Source organism: Acromyrmex echinatior, chromosome 15, assembly GCF_024713525.1.
Source record: "Acromyrmex echinatior isolate Ae372 chromosome 15, ASM2471352v2, whole genome shotgun sequence".
Taxonomy (NCBI): Eukaryota; Metazoa; Arthropoda; class Insecta; order Hymenoptera; family Formicidae; genus Acromyrmex; species Acromyrmex echinatior.
In genome coordinates this window covers 8666042-8691300 of record NC_141866.1, presented here as the reverse complement: position 1 = coordinate 8691300, position 25259 = coordinate 8666042, and the positions used below count along the sequence as shown (strand labels likewise).

Genomic DNA, 25259 nt, shown 5'->3' with positions numbered 1-25259 from the left:
AATGAAGAAATTAATTATAGAACTCTTGATGTTGAAATAAAAATATTAATAATTTATGAACTACTACTACTGAATACAATACCGCAGTCTCATTAGCCTATTTTATTTGTAATTTTTATTATAATTATCAATTAGATAATTTTATGAAAAATTTACCAGCATATAAGAGGTGTATTCTGAGTTAAAAAATAATATAAATACAAAAAAAAAAGAATAAAAAACAAATTAAAGATAAGGAAATGTTTGAGCATTTTTTATGTTACTTCGACAGAGTATAATACCGGCTATAGTCGTCTCTAGATTCTCTTTTCTCTTATACAAGATGTCAGCACGCATTGTGGTATTTGGCAGTGGTACGTGATGGTAGAACGTGATATGATATGGAGTCGTGGAGGTGGAGTAGTGTGCCAACATGGCTACAGCCGACGCAGATGACTGCGAGCGAGTACTAAGGTTGCGTTTTGTTGTTCATTGTAAGTACTGAAAGTCTAGTATACATAATGCGAACTACAGATTTTCAGTACTCGCAGTAAATAACGAAACGTATTCTTTTAATGTCGCTATTGATTAAATCCGGTGTATTTGCAAAAATAATTTCGTTTGTTATTTCAAGGTTGAGAAATTCAATTTATTTGTTAAGGAGAATGTAACTGTACTCCATTGTGATAGCGATAGCCGTAAACAGGAGTTAATCACGTTTACTCTGCTGATATTATCGTGTATACTTCTGTATTTCATTCGTCTTACGTTTGAAAGAAAACTGGAACCAGTGTTTATCAGAATACATTCACAATGACAGACTCAGAGAAACTCTTCGCTTGCTCCACATCGGGCTGCAATATGGTATGTGATGACTATTGTCTCTTTTACTGAGAAAAAGTAACTTATTTCGAGGTTACAAAAAATAATGTGAGAAACAACAGAATTAGTTTTTATTTACAGAGCTTTACAAACGAGGATCAATTAACAGTGCACAAAAAGAAACATGACATGATGCTAAATCTTAATAATAATTCTAAGAGTGCTGGATTCGTTGGTAAGATATCACTTGAACAATTTGATCCATTTATTGTTAAAGATAGAAATGTGCTGAAAGATTAATCAATATGTAGCAGATCAAACTCCAACACCAACAAGGTTTTTGAAGAATTGCGAGGAAGTGGGTTTATTTCAAGATCTGCAAAACGTAGTCAATCCTTTCGAAGAGACATTTCGAAGGGCTGTTGAGGCTGGAAATACTGGCACGCTTATAGTATCAGAGGTAAGATAAGAAAATCACACATATATTGTCTCAAATAATTCATAAAATTTATAATATTTATTTATAAGTGCATTACTTTTATAAAAGGTATCATTCAATATTGGTTCATTTTTTCATATAGGCTGGAATAACAGATGATACACTGCATACTCCTCATATTTTTCCTTATATATCAGATGTATTGCCTGCAAATAGTCAAATTCTTTCCGAAGACAACGTCGAAGTCTCTCTTGCCGAAAAAGATGAAGAGAAGGAAAGCGCTATAAAGACTGATGAATGTAACAGTATTAAATTAAGTACAAACAAGACGCAGGAACTGATGAAAGATTCGACTGTCACGTCTGCGAAAGGTGATACTCTCCCAGCGGATATTATTGCTTCAAATACAAATATACCTATAGCGCCTAAGCTTTCACCGACACAACCTACGTCTCACTTGTAAGAATGCCCCGTTTATTGTTATACAATTAGCCCATGCATTTCATCGTAATAAGCCTTAATTTCTCTTATTTTTAATTCAGTATATTTTCTTTCGTTTGTATGACTTTTAAATATTTTCTATGATACAATTTACACATGATTAATTCTTTAATTTTAGACAGTTATTTTTAGACATAATAATCAATCAAGCTTTTGTTATTGGATGTTCTGTGAAAGATAATTAATACGTGTTCCTTAATATAAAACCATTTGAAGCTATTGTATATATATATATACGATGAAATTCTATATATCCTATATATATATATTGATAGACTTACAACATCTTTTTTTTTGCTAAGGTCTATCAATGGTGAAGAAGTGCAGTTGTTACTGAAAACCGCGGATGGTAAATTAATGCAATTGTGTGCGACACCGGTATCGGAGCCTTCTAACATATCGAACGTTAATACTGAACAGCAAACCGTTATTATCAAAACTGAACCAGCTCTGCGATGCGCAATGAAACTGGAGCCCAAGAAAACCGTGATCTCAAGATTATCATTAGCAAAAATGGTAACATCTGTTTACATCGATAATTTACGTTAGTTATTGATAATTTCAAGATAAATTTTTTAAAATCCCATTACAGAAACTGAAACAATCCCTGTCTAAGAACGTGCAGAATCAAAAGGTGACTGAAGACTATGCGAAAACGGATGGTGCCATTTCGAAAAAGGAGGGAATCAAGAAAACGATCGATCAGCTTAAGAAAAAAGACATTCTTGAGCGCAATCGTGCCAGTTCTATGCGTGCAAGGGCCAAAAGAAAAGAGTGGATTCAAGAACTCCAAAGAACAGTAACTAACGTAAATGAGGCGAACACGGCTTTGCAGATGGAGGTGAAAACTTTACGTAAGGAAGTTGCGAGATTGAAAGCTCTTTTGTTGGCTCATAAAGATTGTCCGGTCACAAAGGCGATGCAAAAAGGCAAGTTATTAATTTGGATGTTTGTTAATTATGTGATCATCATTATGAATGTTAATTCTTTACATTCGTAAAGTTATTTTATTTTCTCACTTTTATTGCTCTGCTCGTGTAATCTGATTAAAAAAGATTAAATTGGAGTAATCTACTGTCATATTTTAATATTTTGTTTTCGTTTTGACATACAGAAAAAATATACTCGGGCAATAATTTTGTTGCAATTGATCTTTTTGAATTTTATAGGAATAATTCTTGGACCCAAGCTAATATCAGTAGATAATCCGGAGGTACTTACGGTGCCGATATCGACCAATGGCGTCCCTGTAAAACGGTCAGTCTCTTATACAACGGAGATCCCGAGTATGCCAACGAAAAAATCGATCATGTCAATTACGAAGAATCCGGTGATACTTCCGAAAATGGATTGCGGCACCGCGAATCTCGCGATTCCGAATGCAACGATCATAAAAACTCTACCGACATTGAAAATCGTGGGTGTCAATCAATTTATGCCGGAGAAGTCGGAGGGAACGAAACAGATACTGATCGTGCAAAATCAACCGACAAAATTGTGCGAAGCTACATCTAGACAGATTATTCAGATAAATCCGAATTACGAGGTAGAGAACGCGGCATCCAAGAGTACGGGAACATAATTAATCGTCTTTAAAACTTTCGTACATTTGTAATTCAAATGTCGAAGTTCTTGTGGTTAAGACGATCAGCGAATAGACGAATGAATCGATTCTATGAGCTATGTAATACGTTATCGTGCAATAGAGCAAATTGTATGACGTTAACGAAAATAGTCACAAAATCTACGCGTCTTCTATTTTTATCTTCCATAATAAACTCGATCATATTTTAATGATTTGACGAGCAATTGTTTACTTTAAACTATTGCAGATAGTTACGCACTCTTAATATAGAGGAATGTGGAGTAATACAGGGAATATTATTTTTTTATATTATTTATTGTGTTTACAATAAAACAGATTTTTATTGAGATACGATTCATTTTATCCTCTCGTCAGTTGTAAATTATATATCTTACAAATTCTCTTCATCAAAGAGATGTTACCTATAAAAATATAAATTAAGTTTTTATTTATAAACCTAAATTCTTATATAACATATATTTATATGATATAATCAATTAATATTCTTGTTCATTTTTGCACTAATTAAATAAATTTAATTCTGTTTATAAAAATCTTGTTTATCTTGTTAAATTGTTAATGATATATGAATATAAATTAACGATTAATAATAGCAATAATGAAGATTGATTATTAAATATTATATTATTATAATAAATTCAAATTGAAGAATAAACAGCCTGCACACTGATCCAGCTATATGTTTTCGATATTTAGCAGACGAAAGACATCCAATGTATCCAGTCCCACGATGATTCTGTGACCCTCGGGCCCTTATCAGTTCTCCGTCCAGTCGTCTAACAAACTCTACACCGGACAGGAGAATGATAAGGGGCTTTGGGCACGCATTGCTTCAAACACGGGAAATGGTTATCGAAAGATGGAATTCCGTTCTGACATGTGTTGCTCGAGATATCTGAAAAAGATCCAAGTGATTAATTACTTTTTCATTCGTCAAGAAAAACTCGACAAAATCATAAAAACGGAAAAAAATATTATTGTATTCGATAGGAACAGTTACTTCGAAAATAATTTCTACGTCACTTATATAATATTTTTATGATACACGCGTAATAAAATATCTTTCATCCGGAAATGCATAAGCTGAAATCTGTTGCTAACGTTATAATCGGATTCAAAATGTTCGCGTCAAGTGTTTGTGCCCTCAAGAATATCTCAATTTTACTGTTCATGAAGAGTCTCTTTCGTAATCTATCTGCCTGAAAAGTATATTTGACCCGATTGCCGAGACACGTGGCATTATGCCTGTATCACGCGCGTCGACTTCCCTCAATCGGGCATAGATAAGCGCGCCAACAAAGGATAACCGTCTTTCTCGAACAAATAGAAGATTTCCGCTTCTCCTTCACGAATTGGAGTGAGTCACATTCGAGGACACAACGGACCGTGTGAGGCATCCTGCGGGCTTGGTATGCTGTCGGTTACTCAGTAAACTCTGTCAACCGCTTTCTCGTGTCGATAACAGACATCGATAACAGACAGCGACCGGTTGGATACAGTACGCGTCCCTGTTCTCTCCCCCGATTTCGCCGATGTTTCCTTAACCTTCGTCCTCTGCGACGAATCAATCCTGCCTAAGCATGCAGTAGAGAGCGAAAGTGTTCATGAATAATGCTTGGTTTAAATAAAGGACATTTTTTTTTAGGGAGCAAACGCTACTTTAGGAGCTATTATATTTATGATATAATAATTTCAGTTAATTATGTTTGGGATATTGGGCTATGAAATATTAAAGTGATTAAAAGAGATAAACATCACGCATCAAGCGACTCACAAACCCCGTTTTTACCCGAGTTAATCTGCTTAAATAAAACACGTTCAAATCGCAAATAAATCTGTGATTTAAAAATCCATTTTCTATCTCTTCATAATATTTTGTGCCATTTTATAATATTCCTAGATCAAGTGATTTAAGAATAATATTATGCTGTCGCTAAATAAACGATAACTATATGAATAGAAAACCTATTGCTTTTAAAAGTACAAATTTTCGCTTAAAAATACAATTGAATAAAATAATTCGACATGAAATAAAACTAAAATTGAGCGTATTATGAAAAAGGATCATTAATCTCAGAATTCGGTCGGTTAGACCAGATTGCCTAAATTTGATACTTTTAACATTTGAATCTGTTAGACTAGAAACTAATCATAGTCCGGCCATAACGAGGACCGATATTTTTCATCAAAATCGTGCGAGGGAGAAAAGATATTTTATCTCGCTGCGCAGCAATGTGAGAAAGAAAAAGATATGTGCTATCTCCTTTTGACTAATGCGATTTGACGAAAAATGTTGAACCAATCATAGGTTATCTCATGGCCAGACTTTGATTAAAGGGTCTTTACATCTCTACTAGTGAAAGGATATAATTCTGTCATGACAATCCATCAATTGGCGCCAATAAGATAATCTACGCGATTGAGAAAAATAAGAGAAAAAGAAAGAAGAAAATAAGGGGAAAAAAACGAAAGTGTTCTCAATTTCTGAAAGCTTCCGTATTTCAGATATTTCTACTGAGTAATAATATCGTCAATTTTCGACAGTAACATTCTGAAAGATTTCAAATAATGACTCTTGATATTTCTGTAAAATGATATTTATGTTATTTTTATAATTTATAAATAACTAATGCTTCTTACTTTCGTTAAATGCTGTCGATATCGTCCTTTCGAAAATGCTAAAATTTCGTAGCTCATTCCTCAGTTATTCATGTCGGAATTTTACGTAGAACCGGTAACTGTCGGTCGCGAAACTATAAAACACGCAAGTTCAAAGCTTCCTCGCAAGGATGTGATTTGCGTTCGATCATTCGTAGAATTCTTGGCGTCGATTCGTCTTGCCAGCCCGCTCAATCGACGCATGTACGGAAATAGCACCGAGAGAGCAGAGAGAGAGCAGGTGCTCAATCCTATGGCCCTGCTACTTCGAGATCGTGCTGAACCGTACGACTATTATACAACACGAAACTTCCCAACCTTGGACCGAGAGCTTTTCTCGTCGCGAACGATTGATAAATTATGAGAAAATTTTGTGGATATAATTTAATAATTTTTACGATATTAATAATTACGATATTATTTATTAACGTTTACTAATATATGATTGTTCTCATATTCTGAATATTAAATGATATTGTTTTGGCTCGTAGCTCTTTTTGTTTATTGGTATTTAATTTATTTACTAATATTTTTTAATGATCAATATAAATTTAATGGAACTTCGAAAATTAGAATTAAATGAGGCGTCATTTCATTGAAATAGCAATTCGCAAATCATAATAACTAATTTAACGCTGTAAAATGCGTCCAGTAAACTAATCCTCAATTTTAGGAAAAAATTTGATATTGATAGAAATTTCTCTATCCGAATATCGACTTAAATTATTAAAATACTGCAAGATCTCTATTTGAGATTTTTTACTTGCATTAATTTCAAATGTACAGAGATATCTATCCTTGTGTTAGTACACCCGTATGGATGTTATTCATATTAAATGAACGCGCCGGAGTTTACATTAAATATTAAAGACCTAATTCGTCGACTAACGAGTCAAACTGTCCAGTTAACTATATACACAAGTTTCTCGTAATTGTATTCTCGCACGTTGACGAGCGAAAATATTTCTAATAAAATAAATGAAAATAAAACGAAATCTTAATTAACTCAGCTGCGGCAGGCAATGTTACTTTTATGATTGTTTCGATTAAAGGTAATGCAAAGGTAATGTCGCGCTCTGGAAAATAAATCGATTAACCGTTACGAATTTTCAATAGAAAGGACGATCAATCATCATCGCTGGGCATCAAGTCCCTGATATCACGTACATGATCTCGCGATTATTCGTATACAGACGGATGGAACGTTCGGTGCGAGATTTGCCCTGAAATTCGCTTCTTAAATTCTTGTTAGCGGAACATAGTTCTCCGGCCACGGTCGCGGATTCCATTTACTGATTGGATATGGCATCAGTTATTCATCGCTGTTAGTCGAAGGAGAGAACGAGAGAGAGGAGCACGTGCGGCTGTTATAAATACGGCGGATTTCCCGTCGGTATGCCGCTGCATTTGGAAATTCTCGACGGGCCTCCCCCTCAAACGTCCTCCCATCCTTCCCATTACATCGCTCGAGCACGTCCATAGTTGATCGTCGCACTATCAATAAAAAAACAGACCTCCCGTGTAATTCTCTCGTATACACGGCAGCTTAGAAAGATGCTGCCAAACTTGGAAAAGTATTCTCCTCACGCTAAAGCCGAAGAAAAGTTGCGCAATAACTAATACATCGGCCTTATGGCACATCAAAATTCCCCAGCGATTCAATCTTCGATTTCTTACAAAAATTCCGATATGATAAATTCACGATGATAGTTTCTAAGAAAGCGAATAAGAGATATCACAAGATATAAAGAGAACGATTCTCTCATTTAATTTAGTTTGTTGATCGCGACGACGAAAATAATTATATCAATGATTTTTTTTTCACGATTTTTGCAATTATATTATGTCTCGTTTTTGTCGTAAAAAGATGGAGATTGACCGAAAGGGTATTCTATTTTAATCAAAGTTAAAAGATAAGCGGAAAAAATGATTTTACTGAAATATTTAAAACAATTAGATCTGAAAATAATTGTGTTGAACACCAAATTAATTATATGTAGGATATTCAAACTCGTTGCCGTTATCAAAATATAAAATTTTTTGCAGATTATGCTTGAATGTCCTAATTATTTTGATGATTCATCAAAGTTTAGATCTGTGTCTAATTAAATTTTTAGATATTTTAGTAAAATCGTTCTTTCTGCGTAGATTAGAATTTTCGGATTATTTCTAGATTCATTGAACGTTGAAAGATCGAGACATACTTAACGGAAGGAGCGATCAAAAAGGAGAACGCGAAGTGTCGAGTTGCTATTATATTTATGGTCTTTGAGATACATATCAACGCAATAAACACATTCACAGGGCAATATGACGAAGATAAACTCGGGAAATACGAGCGTATGATTCTGTGCTTCTGAGAAGAACAATATGTGATTCGATGAGTCGTGAGATATACTATACGTTTGTGTTCCTTTGGCATTTTTAAATTTGATTCCAGACACATTGCGGACGTTTTTATTACGGTTTCCCTGTCATAATTAAATCCTAATTCTAATCAAATTAAAAAAGCTGGAAATTCGAATAAATTTCACGCGTAAATCAGATTAAAGAACAAAATGAGTTCCGGAAATAAGTATGTTTCAACAGATAATGCTTTCTCGTTAACGTAATTATTCTCATCTTTCCTTCCATGATTTATTGCGCTCTCCATTTGAACTAATATAAAGATAAGTTCAAGTATCGAAGGGATAAAGAACTCTTATAGAATTTTAATGTTGGAGGTAGTGATTAATTATTTATTTTAAGAACATTGTTGTTTAATGCTTTCTTAGAAATATATTTATATTTTTCTAAATTGTATTTGTAAGTAACATAAAATATTTGGTAGTGATTTAGAATTTAAATAAAAATTATTTCAATAAAAAGTGAATACACATGTTTTAAAAATAATTAAGATAAAATGAGAAAATTTCCATTTAAACTCTAAAATTGTATCGTTAAATACAAATATTGACTTTTCTCTTTTATTTAATTTCTTTCGTATGTATATTCATTTTTATACATTTTTACGAGTTATACATATTTCCAATCCCAGTCATTTTTTACAGAAACTATACATATATACCTGAAACTATATACACCCCTGAAATCCTTAAATTGGATTTCTGCAAGAAGCGAGGCGTATAAAGTGTTTGTTGTTTCACGACTGAAATGGATTCGAATGGAGTAAATCCGACGGCTATTGTCCCGGCCGAGAAATGGTCAGTTACACGCGCAACGACGCTGACGTACGTCGGATACGATCGGCGTCGCGGGTAGAGTCACATGGGCGACCGACGACAGCGAGAAACAAGGGCCGGCGGAGCCGATCGATCTGTTCACCGCCGAAAATACACGCGCACACGTACGGCGGCGGGTATCCCACATTTTCTGTGCCGGGGCTGCGCGATACAAAACGTGGAAACTGCACGCACAGTGGTCCAGAGAGCGGTGGCTGACTGATAGAGAGAGAGAGAGAGAGAGAGAGAGAGAGAGAGAGAGAGAGAGAGAGAGAGAGAGAGACACAGAAAGACAAAGAGAACGAAGGGAGGTACATAGCAGTAGAGGGCTTGCGGAAATTGTAGCCGTGCGGTGATTCTGGACGATTCCGAGAGACGAGAGTAAAGGCTATGGCACACAAAAAAACATAAGCAGAGCAAAATCATAAGCAATAAGCGAAATTGGCTGACAGTAAGAGACCGTAAGATAAACAAGCTCTAGATCAGATCGAAATTGTTGATTTGCTTACCGCTTATTGTCTACTTTGCAATAGTCGTAGTAAAACCAAAACTGATCAACTGATTGTAGTCCGATTATCTTCTCTCTGAATTATTTGGAGTGAATCTCCCTGTCTTTTCCGAGAGTGGCAGAATTCTCACTCCTTTGGAGTCGCACTCCAAAGAATTTAAAGGGTTTCTCGCGTTACGATTGCGGTGAATTTTTATGGCTTATTGCAGAGAGCGGGGCATGTATCTTACTGTTTAAGTTTTTTTTTCATGTGCCACAGCCTTGAGCTTGGAGCTCGTCGAATTGCGGCAACGCGCGGCAACTCCGATCTCGGCGACTCTCGTGCGATGACCCGCCGCCACGCACGTTGCCTGTCGTCATTCGGACGCCCGCAAATAACGAGACGCCTTGCGAATAGCTTTACACCGACGCTCCCCGCTCTCTCTCGTCCACGGCCTTTTCACGGTCTCTCACTGTGCCGCGTACGCGTGCGCCACTGATAAAGTTATCAGGTCGAGAGTCTGAATCCTTTTATGCCGAAGAATGCGTTCGTTCGCAATCCAATTTCTACCGGAATACTGAAATATCGAAATGTTCTCGCGCGACCGTTTATCGGCCGCTTTCCGCTTTCCCGATGTTCATCGAAACGGAAATGAATTTTGAAAAATCTGCGGGGATTCGTGATCCTATATAGAGAATCTTTCATACGTTTTTTCGCGAAGAAGTTCTTTTCGGCTCAAATTTTTTTTTTTACATCGTTCATTTTTTTTTCCTTTTCTTTTCCTTTAACGTGGGGAGAACAAAAGAAAAGACGAACCGCGTCCAATGCGAAACATATGAAAGGTTCTCTGCAGGGTGAAAGCCTAAAAAAACAGACTCAAGGATAAACGATCGGAGAAATTCATTTGACGAATTTCTGGTCTGTATTTTGGAATTATTCGGAATGGAATTTCAACAGGAATTATTCAATTATTCCCTAGATTTCTATTGTGTTTTCTGGGAAAAACGTAATAATAATTCCGATCAGAATTCATTCCGAACATTCCATAATACGTGTTCTGATTCGACTTCACGTCGCATTTATGAGAATTGTTGCCACGACAACTAGATCCTCTTAAACCTGAATTCGAGAAAAGAATGAAGTCGGTTAAAAAAAGTACGAATAAATCGGAGAAACATAAGCTCGCCGCAAGGTCCACTGAACATTGATACTCGCGCCGGGGATTCTCGTATCGCTAAGTTTCATATCACATGCCGCACGCGTCGCGCAACGAAGTGCACAATTCTATACGTTCTCTCGCCAACCGGAAAGCTCAAGGTTACCCGCAAATTGTAGTTGCAGCTCACACTTTTCGATATCAGTCTATACTCTCTTCATATACAATCGCTATTCAGCCGTAAGATAGGAGACACTACGATAAACGGATAAACGATAAGATCTCCGGAGATAATCTCTGAATTTTTCAAGTCAGCCTTAACTGATAGGACTCTCCCAATTCGGAGGTACGAGTCCACACACAGCACACTCTTTTCGGTGACTGAAAGACTCCTCTCAGATCAACGACGTATTCTATAATCAGTCAGGCAAAAATTACTCATTGGACGCTGCAATCTTTGATCTGTTACGTTTCGTGAGATCTCAACGAGCCACATTGATACGATCAACGGCTACTCTCCTCTCGCGATAGACGTTGCGAAAACTTACGAGAAGATGCATCACACAGGCTCCGATATTATCGAGAAGTCCAGGGACAGATGGACGAAACGAATGTGCTAGTGAGCGAGCGAGCGAGTGAATGCTGATGTAACGCACGCGCACGATCGGCGACGGCCGGCTGCGTCGCATCTCCGAGACTCCGACTATTCCGATTACTCCGAGATCCTCGCAACGCGTAACGCGGCAACGCGCGACACGACACGATGCACGTCTCGCGCGCAACTGAGCGACCGTCTCGGCGACCGTTTCGTCGACGCTCGGTCGTTTCCGCAACGTACATGGCGGGAGGTTCGATCTCGTCGCGTCTTTGTCTATGACACGAGAACGCCGACTGCTCTCTCTCTCTCTCTCTCTCTCTTTCTCTCTTTCTCCTTCCCCTTACGCTTCCTCACCCCGTTCACGCTGCTCCAGGGGCTTCACCGTACTCTTTCTGGCCATCGTCGATTTGCGAGTTTGCGGTCGTCTCGCTCACGCCAACGACGATGCGCACCGGGGGATGAATAGAGGCTGCTGCTTTGGCGAAGCGAACGGTACAAGGGAGCGAGCACAACTGCGCCAAGAATCTTTCAGTACCCTAGTAAATACGAAGAAAGGTGGTGTGCTGGGATTTTCAAGTTTAAACAGGGGAAGATAGTGATGTGAGGTATATCTACACCAATGCTTCGGCAAGCATCCCTCAGGATTTACGGTAAGTAAATGTATATAATGAGTATACAACAAGCGATGGCAATGTTAAAATCTATCGTCTGTTAAATTAACGCAAGAGCCATGAATTAGCGCTTTAAGCAGTCTTGGCGAATGGGATTTATGTGGATGTTCCATTGATCGACATGCTTAAATCATTAATCTGCGTCCTTGCACGTATTGAAGTGTGTAGGCATCGCCTTTTCTACGTGTATCAATATTGCATTTAATTAACTCTTCGAACTGCGCCAAAATCTGTAATACACAGTTTCTGACGCTGCGTTGGGAGCACCCATTTAATTTGTATTAATTAAAAGGCACTAATTAATTACAAGGATCTAAAATGATATTTCATATAATATCTCGTATAATAAAGAATGGATAGTAAACACATTTTAATAAGAATAATCCAAATTTGCAGATGTAATATAAAGAAAATTGAAAGTTACTTGACGTTTTAACAAAGAGATTTGTAATTAAGTGGATTCAATAGACTCCACTATCAGCTCTGGAAGGTTAAACGTAGAGAAAATAAATCTTTTCTTCTCTCGTGTCATTAGCGTTAATACAAAGAAATTTTTTGTATACATAATTACTGACAGGTGGTGCGTTCTCATAAGGTGAAATAATCTACTGTAATTATCGCCACTTGTAACATGAAGGAAAAAAATGAAAAAGATAATTTTAAAGTATCTAAAAATTTAGTCAGATAGAGATTTGAAAATAATTTTATTGGACCATCAAAATAATTCGTTCATTAATATTGTGAAACGTTCATTTTTTTTAAATGTTCATTAATGCGTGAATGATTATTATTTTTATCAATTTACTGTTAACTGTTATGTGAAAATATATTTATATATTTTTATCATCATATGATGTTAAATTTATATACACGATCTTTTAGTCTTTTAGCTTTTAAAAGCAATTTTTATTTCTTTTGATTTATTTTCTTCAGAGACTTAATTTATTTATGTTGTTCAAAATAATTATGTAGGATGTTCAAGCATGATAAACAATGCTGCAAAAAATTTTGACATTTTAATAATTAATTTGAGTTTGTGTATCTAAACTTTTAGATATTTTAACTAAATCGTTTTTTTTTTTCGTGAAGAAAACGAATAAAAAAGATTAAAACTTCGTGCGCGAAACAGAATTTCATCGAAGCAATGATTTTCACATCGAGATGGAAATATCTAATTCTCTCTCAGGAGATCGGCTACGGTTAAATTGGTGGCTAAATTAGAAATCGTCCCGGTAGTGGCGCCCCTGCGAAACGAGAGACGCTAATGCGGTCAACTAAAGTAAAAAGCTAACTGAAGGAGTGGTAAGTAGACACTAACACTTCCGGGCGAGCGACTCGATATCGACGGGGGTGGGTGTGCTCGCCTCGGCTTTAGCCCCGAATTAATTCTTCGGGGCTGGTCGAGCTCCCTCCATTACCGCCGGTGGAACGAGCGGCAGTAAAGTGTTCCGCCTTAAAAAGAATACGTGTACCTTCATCCTGACGCCTGTAGCAATGCTTTTCTCTTCCCTTTCTGGCTTCCTCTCCCTCCCGCCGCGCCGTTTCGTTCTCGGCTCCGGTACGATGCGGTGAGTTTCCTTGAAGATTTTAAGGGAAGTCCGGGATTTTCTTCGGGCTCGATCCTGCATCAGAAAGTTCCACCGACCATTGCTTTACTGTCTTAAAACAGCGGAAGAATCATTCACTTTTTTACAGAAAGAAAAAGCATTGTATTTGCCACACTTTCTAATAACTTTTTATTAGAACGGTATAATTGTAAAGGCTCTTTCTTCAAATAAATTCTTTGTTTCGAAAAAATTATTACGAGTCGACTTCACTAAGGTCGAAATTATTAATTATTCTTTCGAAACTGAGAATATATCGACTAACTTTACTGAACATTGCACAAAAGGTTCGTCTTTTGTAATAGAACTAATGTATATTTTAGAACTTCAAGTGAAATACGAGTAGATATACATATGTTTGGGGAAAGAGAGAAAGAAAATTCTAAACAGGAATAAAAAATAGATCTAATGTAACACGCCTTCTTCATCCACTTTTTCAATTATATTGTACTTAAATTTCGTACAAATTTAGTCTTGAACAAATAAGGGTGTATCGTCAGCGCGATAACAAAGCGTTAATCACGCTTTCCTAATAATTATTTCGAGACAAGAATGTTCTGGAACAAAGTTTCGTGTTTTGTTAGGTCAGGTATGTCGCAATTTGTTGACTCAGCTTTCAATTTCTTGTCCAGGAAGGACTGACCATCGATGAAGGCTACAAGTCGCCTGAGGCTCTGAGTACGCACAAAGACATTTTTCAAGTGAATTCTTTGGTTTAAACAGTTATAGCCTATGGATCTGCTTTGCCTGTAAGGAGTGAAACTAATTATACTTCGCGTTAGTGGCCTTCATTTGTGGCAGCTGTTTCTGTTCTAGTAAGCGAAACGCTTATTGAATGTGTTCAAAGTCGAAGGCTGCTTTATGTCGACTTCAAATAGTTAAAACTTCAAAAAACTATTAATACTGAAAGATAATAATTTTACTGAAATATCTAAAAATTTAACTGATTGTAGATTTAAATGTAATTTATATTTTGTTGGGTCATCAAAATAATTATGTAGGAAATTCAAGCATAATGAGCAATGCAGCAAAAAATTTTGATATACTAGCAATCAGCTTGAGTGTCCTACATAATTAATTTGATGTTCAAAATTATTTTCATATCTCTATCCAACTAAATTTTTTTATATAAAACTGTTTTTTCTGTAGATACGTATTAAAATAAAAAAAATATATATATAAATATTGCAATATATGTATTGTACCTTGTATTTTCTTTTTCAATTTTATGGAGACTAAAAATATTACAAATGATTGAAAAAAAAAAAAAATTTAAGGGAAATATCTTAAGGCTCTCGATGAAAAGATAACGTCAAGATATGGCACTAGCAGACTGTCGCGTCAAGTCTTCAATTTATTACCTCATATTATCCGATGTCGTATTGAATATTCGATGCACGAGTGATCTCGGTGGATGAAGAAAGAGAGCACCGGCGGCGGATGTTGAGCGGGCGAAGAGATCGATACGAGCCAGCAGCAGAGCACGATGCCCGCGAGTTCCATATAATCGTAGAGGAGAGGAAAAAAAAGGAGAATGAGCGATAGCAGTCGCGCTGCTCGCGCAGCGCGCAAGCCGAGATAAAAGCGTTTACGGGGAAGTAACGGGGATGGTTCACCGGTTGGGGCGTGGTGGGCACCATCGCGAGTATATACGAGGGTCAAGGTTAACGTGGGAATTCCATATGCCGACATGATGGTTAATGCCACGTGCGTATCAAGCATTTCTCTTGATTTTCAGCAAGAAAAACAGAAGGTTTTCCGACTATCATTCTACTTTTGTCTCTAATCAGTACTTTCTTCCGGAATACATTGCGATATGTTTACACGTATTTTTATATCTGGCTATGTATTTATAAGCACAGAGAACGTTGACATTTGAAAATATATATTTATATCTCGTTAAAGTTAATTATTTAATATTAAATAAAAGATTGTATCAATACTAAATTAACCTAGATTGTCATATGAATAAATCAATAAGTGAGAAGAAAGAACAGTTACAGTTAAGACCAGATCTAACCAAATAATATTCATATGTAAATTGTAAATACAACTTTCAATTATAAACTAACACTTACTGTTGGACTTGAAATGTAATCATAAACTGAAGGTGAAATTATATCTCAAATTAAATTGTAAGTGGAAATTTGTAACATTTGGTTGAATAATTATGCGTTTAATTGATTTTATAGTGACACATAGTGGAAGATTGCGATAAGTACCGTACCGATTACTACCATAAATGAAGCAAACAGAGTAAAATATCAAACATATACTTACAACACAAATCAGAGAATGAAGCACGGACAGCACGTTTATGGCAAGCAGCACGGACAACGGGGATGATTCACCTCTGATAGGGGGTTTGCGATAATTACGAGGGTCAAGGTTAAAGAGAGACGGATCCACATGCGGTACATTAGTTCAATCCGCACGTGTGCGGCTTTTTCTCTTTTCCTTTCATTGAATGAATACGATTTTGCATAAAAACTGCAACCGACGGATTTATACAAATCTGCAGTTAATGAATTTTAATAAATTTTCTAAAAAATCTAAATGTAAATGCATTTCAGAAAGACAAATGTTTCCTCGATTTAAATTTTCGCTGTGACTTTGAATGCGAATAATAGATAAGTTTTCTTTGCGCTAAGAGCTTGGAAAATAAAATCGGGAGCAGTATCTTCTCTCATTCACGCTTTAAAGAGAAAATCTTGTGAGTTATAAGCACTATGTATGCTCTTTGTAAGAATTCTTGGAGTTGCACTTAGGGGACTTGTGGTCTATGTTCTTGTTTGATCATCTTCCTTTCGTTAATGGATATTCATGGGAATACAGCATTATATGAAAATGTTATCTAGATTCACTATCAATGAAAATATGTACTTTAAAGATAATATTCTTACACAAGACTGTTGTATCAAATAATCATCGGGAATATTATAGAAATAGAAACGTCTCGCCATATATATTTTATTTCGATTAAAAATTTCAAAGTAAATACGATTAATACGATACGCATAAAATGCAAAAAATGAATATACAAAGAATCGATTATTAATAATCGAATTTTATAAATAAATTCATAGGATATTTGTTAAACAATAAATTGAAATATGGAAGGTATGTAGAGTTAAATCATCAACGTGATTTTTCTATCACGTTAATTAAATACAGATAGCCACGTCTGAATCCAAGATATTGAACACAAACCGTCGGATGATTCAACGGAATGATCTCACACGTAGGTAGATAAATTCTTCGAAAACAATCGATAAATTAGTTGTCATCGTTTTTTGTGCTAAGTGAAAGTCAGTAAAAATTTATCCTTGTGAAAGCAGATACAATCTTACTAACCGCAATCAAAAATCCTCGGTAATCCAATGGGAATTTGAATTTTGTAATAAACAGCTCATAGATTTAGTCCCACGATACCTATGGCGATGTTGCCACGCACTGATTGCCATAAGAACCGCGGAGAATAATAGCGATTTCCCGACGCGGAATTCCTTAATGAGTCTCTCCTGGGCCGAAGGACGAGGCTGCAAGTCATGGCGACGAGAAAGAAAGAAAGTGAAATTAAAGAGGATAGTCGATGATAGGAAATTAGGACGCCATGAAGCTGGAGAATTACGTCTTTTAATCATCGATTCAATTATCTCGCCAGCATGTATAACGATGAAGTCTCCGTAATAAGCTGCTATTTTTTTAAATTCTTATAACTAACTAAAATTAATGTAATTAATTAATGTGTAATGAAATCAAAGAAAAATATTAAAAACGTTAATAACAACAAAAAATTAAAAGAAATATTTTGTATTATTTTCGTAACTTGTACTAATATTTCTCTTTCTTTTTTGTAGAAGATATAGATGTTTATGGATATATAATATTTTATGATGGTATTATATTTTTTTCTGTTTAAGAAAATATTTTTTGAAGAATAATTTTGAGAAAGATGCATTTGTTTACAAGCACAGTCTAGTCGTTAGACGCAGGCATGCATTTAGGTGCTACCGTCGTGTCGATAAATTGATACGCTCGTCTACATAGTTCGCATAGGTGCGAATGCATCGCCATGGTAAGGGTACATAACACCCTTCTCAAGACACCCTTAGTTAGGCGTTCGCCGCCCGGCAAATTGAAATTATTGACACGGGCCATCGCACATTAGTGTTTCATTATCAGAGCATTGCCATTTACGAATCCCGTCCTTTTAACGTTCTTTTATTCTTCTTCAACGCTTCTTTTATCCGATTCAATTTTAAAATCACATCTTTACGCGTTGACCATTGTGCCGATAATGTTAATATTATTCATTATTGAAGTCGAATTCGACTGACAACGCAGATTGTTAACTTACAATTAATGCGCGCGATTTAGCACGTGCTCTGTTTTGCAAACTCTTTAAAATTTAAAAAATTTTTTTAGCTGGAAAAATTTGGCGCGCCAATATATCACCGGGTTTTACCGACAAAATTCACTAAGTAAATTATTATCGAGCGCGTCCTGCTATTTACCGCAACGGGACCCAGCTTTATCTCGATCTAGCTCACGTACTTATCAAGATGAACGAGGCGTTACTTATCGCACTGCTAAAAGTGGCCATTAGATAAGGCTCAGAATGCGTACATTGAACTGGAATATTACCCAATTCTGTTATATGGATCGTACCTTTTTATGCGTTATATTTTTCCATTTTTATTTCAATTAAATTGTACTGATTTTTTTAGTTTTTATTATCTTTATTGCCGTGAATCCATATTATTTTTCTTTTATATCATTTTGTTAGATATTAAATGTACACATACTTGCTTATCGTGCAGTTCTAAAAATGGTTTTCATTAATAAATACTATTACCTTTATTATCTATATTATTTATTATTTATATTATCTATATTATTTATCACAGTGTATGCTGTCAAATTCATAATGTCAAAATTGTACAATTATTCATATTGTTAACTGTGTGTATTTGAGATATTTTTAATCATTTTTGTAGATCGCCATTGTTTCTATCCAATATATCGTTAATTTGATTAAAACAATGAGATAAATCAATAGTTTAGTAAATATTATAATATTAAGAGACAACACTGGATTGTGTGTACTTAATTTATTCTATACTATTTATTCTATAATAATAAATTTTGATACATTTCGGTTAACGATTCGAATCCTCTTCAGTACATAATCAACGCAATCAAATTACAAACTATAATATACGCATAATACACTTAGTCAATTTATTGATACAGACAAATAGTTTTAAATTGACTAAGTATATTATGCGTATATTATAGTTTGTAATTTGATTACGTTAATTATCTACTAAAGAGGATCCGAATCGTGGATCGAAATGTATTAAAATTTATTATTGCCGTACAGAATAAATTATGTACGCAGAAATATCCAGTAACTCTTAATAGCATTTACTAACTATTGATTGAAAACAATGGAGTTAAACGATTTAACTCAAGAAAATGTATTGAATTTGTACCAAATTAAGTTTACCGTTTACTAAATGTATGCGTTAATACGAATTTTAACCACAGAAATGGATTTAATTTACATTTTAACATACTTGAAAGTTTTTAACAAATGTTATTTAACTTAAGAAAGAATTGGAGAAAGGGTTGCCATTGCTCCTTTGATATCTAATAGTGTACATCTATTGCTTATCACGTAATTAAAATTAATAAAATTAATAATGTTCTCATTAATAATATTAATGAAGAGCCCTTTTTTCTTTCTTACAAAGATAAAAAGGGCAAAAAATTGAGGTATTGTCGAACATGCGCGATACTCAAAATGCACGGATGAGTCTTGAAGAATCCTCCTAGCTTCCACTCTTATATCTTCATTCCACTTCTCCCTGCGATCTCTCTGCAATTCTCGCCGCCTCTCGACGTCGTTCCGCGGGAATGTTGTTTTTTTTCTTTATCGCGAATTATGCTAATTACCGGAGCCTTCGGTGTTGGGGAAGGGCGAGTGGTGCTGGTTTTGGCGTGATGCAGGTTGTTGTCGACGTAGGTAGGCAAAAGAAGAATAATCGGGGCGTTAATTTGTCTCGGTGCAAGAGCAGGAGAAAAGGCAACCGACGACGACGACGACGACGACGACCTCCGGTACAAGGTGGAAACGAGCCACTGCTGAACGAATAGAGGGTGGGAGGAATCGATTTATCCGGAAGAGAGTCCTAAAGCTCTTGATGGTCCTTTGTCATTCTATTGGTTCTGCAGGGTACAAATTGGGAAATGGTGAATCTTACCGATAAGTCGTCAAGCAACCTGGTGATTTGCATAGAATATTGCGCGGTTATTTCGATCTCTACCTCAGATAATGCGTTTGATGCCAATTCTAGCGAACCGTGTTGAAATTTCATTAAATTTGTATTTACGTGAAATATAACGAAAATTGATGTAAACGAAGAATTAATGTCTGACGTGAAATATAGTTTGGCAGGATACATCAATCCGTACTAGCAATATTTCTGAATTATATTATACCGTCACTTTTAATTAGATTTATTGGATAAATGATTTTATTATTATTAACGATTTTAAATGAGAAAAACTTTGTTGTAATTACCTTTAAAGTAATTATCTTTACATAGAAATGTATAATTTTGAAAAGATTGAAGAAAGTAGTTACAAAAAATATTTCTATGTTATAGTTACCCTCTAATTGAGCTCTGATTAATTCTTAATAATGAGCAATGATATTTTGCTTCAGCGAAACCAAAAAAATAAGCGAAATCCTATTAAAGTACAAGAATAGGCAGGGAAAGGATAACGATCATTTCGCGAGTTGAAATTACAGAGTTGACTGAAAAACTCATAAAGGTACCCCCGGTAACGCGCCGAAAATGGCTAATGACGTTGCTTGCAACAATGGCAAGAAGAACTTGCGGTAATCTTCAATTCCATTAAATCTCGGCGCGGTGGACACCGCACGGAGATGACGACGAGCAGATGACAAAAGGTGTTCACCTTTTGCCGATTTATGAAAGCGCGCGTACATACATTCTTCCACCTGGACCGGTTTCAAGGCGCTTTTTCTAGTGGTTCTTCTCCACCACCGTTAAAAAAAAGGGACAAGGGTGTCGCAGGCTGTGGCTCTCTCTTCTCGGATTCACTTACTTAGATGCGGACATACTTCCAGGATGCGTTCCCATTCTTCATTCGTTCTCTCTTGAATGAGGAAAGGAGAAGAAGCAAAAGGATTTTTCTTTCTTACTCGACGTATATATACATGTCTGTACCACCTTCGAGGTTGTAGCTTTTTTTTCTACATGCTCTTGGCGGACGAGAAATAGTAGGCAGGAAGGGTAGTTATCCGGCACTTTTCTTGTTTTATAAAAAACGATTTTTCTAAAGTACCTAAAAATCTAGCTAGGTATAAAAATCTGAAAATAAAATTAAGATAAAATAAAAAATAAAAAATTATTTTCAGATCTGTATCTAGTTAAATTTGTAAATACTTAAGCAAAATTGTCCTTTTTGTATAGTTACTTTCAAGTGGACTTTTGGACTTTTTTTTTATTAAAGTCTCGTCTACAAATCTCACCTACAGTTGTTTTTGTGTTACTTCCCAGTTATTCGGTTAATTTGCGTTTTGATTAAAATCCTGCAGACCTTAGTTATAACGAGAGAGATAATTGAAGAGAAGATTAAGCACAAAGATGCATAACTATTAAGAGATATTCCGTAGAAATATAACAACGGAGATATTTCAAACTTCGAGCCTGATATTTGACTTCTCTGTTGAGTTTAAGTAAACTTTGCTTTAAGAAATTTCCTTTTATGCTTGATTACATAGAAATGTATAATTTAAAAAGATAGAAGAAAGTTGTTACGCGCACGCGTGCGAAACAATATGTTTCAAAAAATTTTTTCGAAAGAAAAAGAAAAGATTTAATCTATAATAATGACTAAAAAAAACTTATGGTTAAAAAGAATATATGATGAATATTGGAACAACCTGTATAGAAGCCTTTTGGCTGAGTTTGGCTCTTTCAAGAATTATTCAATTGAACTTCTCATCGAGAAGCAAAGAAGAAGAAACGATTTCTAAAGCTAAGTTTCGGAGAAAAACATGAGAGGCGATACTTTTTGAAGCGTCATGTATCTGCATATGTGGAAGCCGTTTGCTCGAAAGGGTCAAAGGTGACAGGGGTCTTGTGAAGGTACGAAATGCTAATAAGCTGTCTATTGTATTCGAATGCGATATTATGTCACGACCGTATTCTTTCTTCCTATGGACACACGAAAAGATTCTTAATGTGGTGGAGTAGCGATTTCTTCTTTTAAAATGAAACGAGGTGCTCCTTCTAAGTCTTTCTCCATCTTACAAGATTTATTTGAAATTATAATCCGGCCGGAAGTGTTTTATAAATGCATGGGAAACGACGAAGCTTACCTTCCTGCGCGTTCTTAATATTTATCTTTTTAATCCTAGCTAGGTATTTTGTAATAACCGTCGGGAATGAAAAGAATTCTATGAGAGAGAATAAATCGTAAACTTTTCATGGTCAATCAGCTTTATGTATAAAATATTCGGAAAGAACAAATAAAGTTACAAATAAAGTTAAATATATGCCTATGAAATTTTTGTCTATATTATAAAAATTAATAAATTTTCCAATTAATATAATCGGAAATCGGAAACTCTGTACTGTTTAATCCAAACATGTAATATTTAATTCAAATCTAATAATTCGTAAAATTTTTATAGATATTTTTTCTTTGAAAAAAAAAATACATTGATTTTTATATTATTTTCATAAAAAATAACTTTTGTTATTATTTTAAACAAAAGAAAAAAATACGTTTAATTAAACATAAAAAACAAATATATATTTTTAAATATTTAATAAAGTGGTAGTAATCTTACCATCACATTTATTTATTTATTTATTTGTTCGATGGTATTTCAGTTTATCGTTTTAGAGAAGTTTATGGAATATTTCCTGCACACATACTTCAACTTGTATTGTTTTAAAAGTTTCGAAATGGGGAAACGCGTTTGTCGTGCGGACGAAACGAATTCCTTGCCTCTTTGTGCGCACGTACGGTTACTAACAAATTATAAAAATGTCGAACTACAAATCCCAGTTGTATCATTCATTTCACGACAGGTCGTTTTGTAAGAGTTATTGATTTTCTGTTAACAGGGAAGTATCGCAAAAAATAATTTGCATACAAAAAAAAATGTAAGAAAAAAGACAGAATTCAAATAACAATAATTCACGTTTATGAATAGTAGCTGATACTTAATTGGTAGCGCTCAATTATGGAAATGTATGTATATTACACACGAGATATACAATAGAGGTGTTGCTTCATTCGCACGTGCATTTTTGTAGCATAATTTAATTACATGAAAAAATAAATATTTATATGTTTCGCTTACGCGATGATAAAACTTGACGCTATACGATGAACCGCAATTTCAATTGGTTCACTTTGCTTGCTCTGTTTTTTTCTTCACTTTACCGCATGAATTCATCCTGTTTACTCTGGGAGATATAAAAAGCAAAAGCACCAGGATGCAATGCCGATTTCCTCGTGTTCTTAATCCCGGATATTATAGCGTAAGCATGCAGCAATGCTGCAGAAAGCTTTTGTATATAGAATTATATAGATTAAGGATTTTAATGAACTGAGTTCTTTTCAAGAATATTTTATCGAAATGAGAAAAGAGTTAAATAAAATTAATATCAAGTTATAAAAAAAAAAAAGAGTATAAAATTAATATTAAAAATATTCTTTCCCGATTATAAGATTGAAAATGAAGTCTTTAAGTACTTAAATTAATCTTCAATAACTGCAACTAAAGCGAAATTTAATACTTTAAGAATTTTTTAATGTTTTAAGAAACACTTCGAATTTGAAGACTGGTTTCGTTACTGCGCTCTTCAGTTAATAAATGGTCCGCGTTTGCTTCATTCGATCAGCACTCGGCTCGATCGGACTCTTGCAAGCCGTGCGAGCGGATTAGACAGTACGACCCCGACGATGCGATTACAAATGTAAATGCACTGCTACGACCAGACGTTCCACTCCCACGTCGGCTTGACCCTATCTTTGTTCATCGAGTCGACGGCGATCTGCCTGCGTTATCACGATATATGCAACCATCGGCCATCGCCGATCGGATCGTGGCCAGGTCGCTCCAGCTACTTTTGAGAATTAATGCAATTAATGCGCCGACTTGCCGTCCGGATATTAGCTCGATCCAGGATCTCCCGGCCAGAGTATGTAAATTAGCCACAGGACACGTAAAACATCGTGTGAACATTGGAACTCTGCTGACCCGAAAGTTACGTACGACCGAGTAAATATGCACTGAGAGAAGTGTTCAGTATTTGTGATTATAATTGCAATTGGAAAAATAATTATGATTAGGAATTTCATTTTTACAATTATTATTGCTATAATATTAATAATATTATATTTATAATTTTATATATATATATATATAAAAATGTATAATAACACCGAAAACAATTATAATTTATAATCGTTCTGCTATAATTATTATTACTAACATAAAAATAAAGCTCTAAATAAAGCTCCTAAATAATTATGGATAGATTATTTTATTATGCAATTTTAAGTACCAAACACACCTTTCTTTCATTGTGAAGCCCAAAACATGTAAAATCAGGCTATGTTCAGAAACTTTACGAGTGTTCTCATGTATTATTTTATCTTTATTTAACATTCGTGAACAATAAGGATAAAATAATATATGATGTACTCGAATGAAGTTTCTGAACGCAGTCTTAAGGGAATCTTCGTAAATTGTCGGCATGACATATAGCTTCTTTAATGAATTTTTATGCAGAGATAAATTTTTCACATACTTGCAGAGTTTCCATCTTGATAACTGATCCCATGTTCCTTTGGTCTTTTAATCTCCATAGGACGTTACTGGAAATAACACTGGAAGAAGAAATAACAAAATTAAGAAAATATCAAGAGCTATTCACTCTGGATAGAATATATAACGCGAAATTCTATTTTGTAATCGAACATTTTTCGTATAGCAAATCTTAAAATCTTTTCATCAGCAGAACATCATAGGATTAAGTTAGAAATATCGAGGAGACAATATAAATCGATTGATGTGGAAGATCTGGGTCGTCATAAAGTGCCTCTGAATGAAAACTATGTCAAGCCATTACATAATTTTTATTTATACTGTTCGTTGTGGTGCAACAGAGATATCCTCATTGAAAATGCAATTAACGATACTGCGGCGTAAGCAGTACTGCTAATGGCAGTAATACTAGTAGTAGCGCAAAGTCAAAAGAAGTGCTTCGCCTCACTACGGAAAGAATTAACTGGCAAGCTGCAGTTAACGTTCCGGCGTGGTACTTAAGAATAATACTGGCTTCGCGTAGAGAGTAGTCCGCGCGCAGGAAAACGCGAAATCACTTACGTAAGAACGGCTTAATTAAAATTGATAAATAGTCGGCACCACCAACGCAGGCAACTTCGTTATAGCGGCA

General features: G+C 35.2%; 2 protein-coding genes across 7 annotated transcripts in view; one reads left to right on the top strand and one right to left on the bottom strand.

Moving 5' to 3' along the window:
* Positions 1–344: 344 nt before the first annotated feature.
* Positions 345–3673, top strand: Atf-2 (Activating transcription factor-2). 5 transcript variants are annotated; one of them, XM_087414195.1, is made up of 8 exons: positions 345–473; positions 614–843; positions 943–1036; positions 1116–1261; positions 1383–1699; positions 2044–2257; positions 2334–2670; positions 2911–3673. In XM_087414195.1, exons 2-8 carry the CDS (start codon positions 793–795, stop codon positions 3321–3323), a joined length of 1572 nt encoding a protein of 523 aa, XP_087270321.1. In that variant the 5' UTR covers positions 345–473; positions 614–792; the 3' UTR covers positions 3324–3673. The 5 variants fall into 5 exon arrangements, with proteins under 5 accessions (XP_087270321.1, XP_011053723.1, XP_087270322.1 ...); XM_011055421.2 differs by having other exon boundaries at positions 1113–1261; XM_087414196.1 differs by having other exon boundaries at positions 930–1036; positions 1113–1261.
* Positions 3623–25259, bottom strand: part of LOC105145679 (uncharacterized) — an 83273-nt gene continuing 61636 nt past the window's right edge. Inside the window, exons 3-6 of one of the 2 annotated variants that reach the window (XR_015547648.1) lie at positions 24612–24690; positions 13612–13761; positions 11419–12004; positions 3623–4242 (exon numbers count right to left, since the gene is read on the bottom strand). Coding sequence is in view for 1 of the 2 variants with exons in the window: in XM_087414199.1 (XP_087270325.1) it covers positions 11828–12004; positions 13612–13761; positions 24612–24690 (406 nt within the window). In the remaining variant the exon portion in view is untranslated. Of the gene's footprint in view, positions 4243–5334; positions 12005–13611; positions 13762–24611; positions 24691–25259 lie in introns of those variants that run through there. The other variant, XM_087414199.1, reaches the window with a different exon arrangement.

What these genes read in the sequence shown, in the direction of transcription:
- Atf-2 (XM_011055421.2), top strand. Translation starts at nt 793, where the DNA reads ATGACAGACTCAGAGAAACTCTTCGCTTGCTCCACATCGGGCTGCAAT. An exon ending in GATTATCATTAGCAAAAATG is followed by an intron (nt 2,258 to 2,333) that starts GTAACATCTGTT and finishes ATCCCATTACAG; the next exon opens with AAACTGAAACAATCCCTGTC. An exon ending in CACAAAGGCGATGCAAAAAG is followed by an intron (nt 2,671 to 2,910) that starts GCAAGTTATTAA and finishes TGAATTTTATAG; the next exon opens with GAATAATTCTTGGACCCAAG.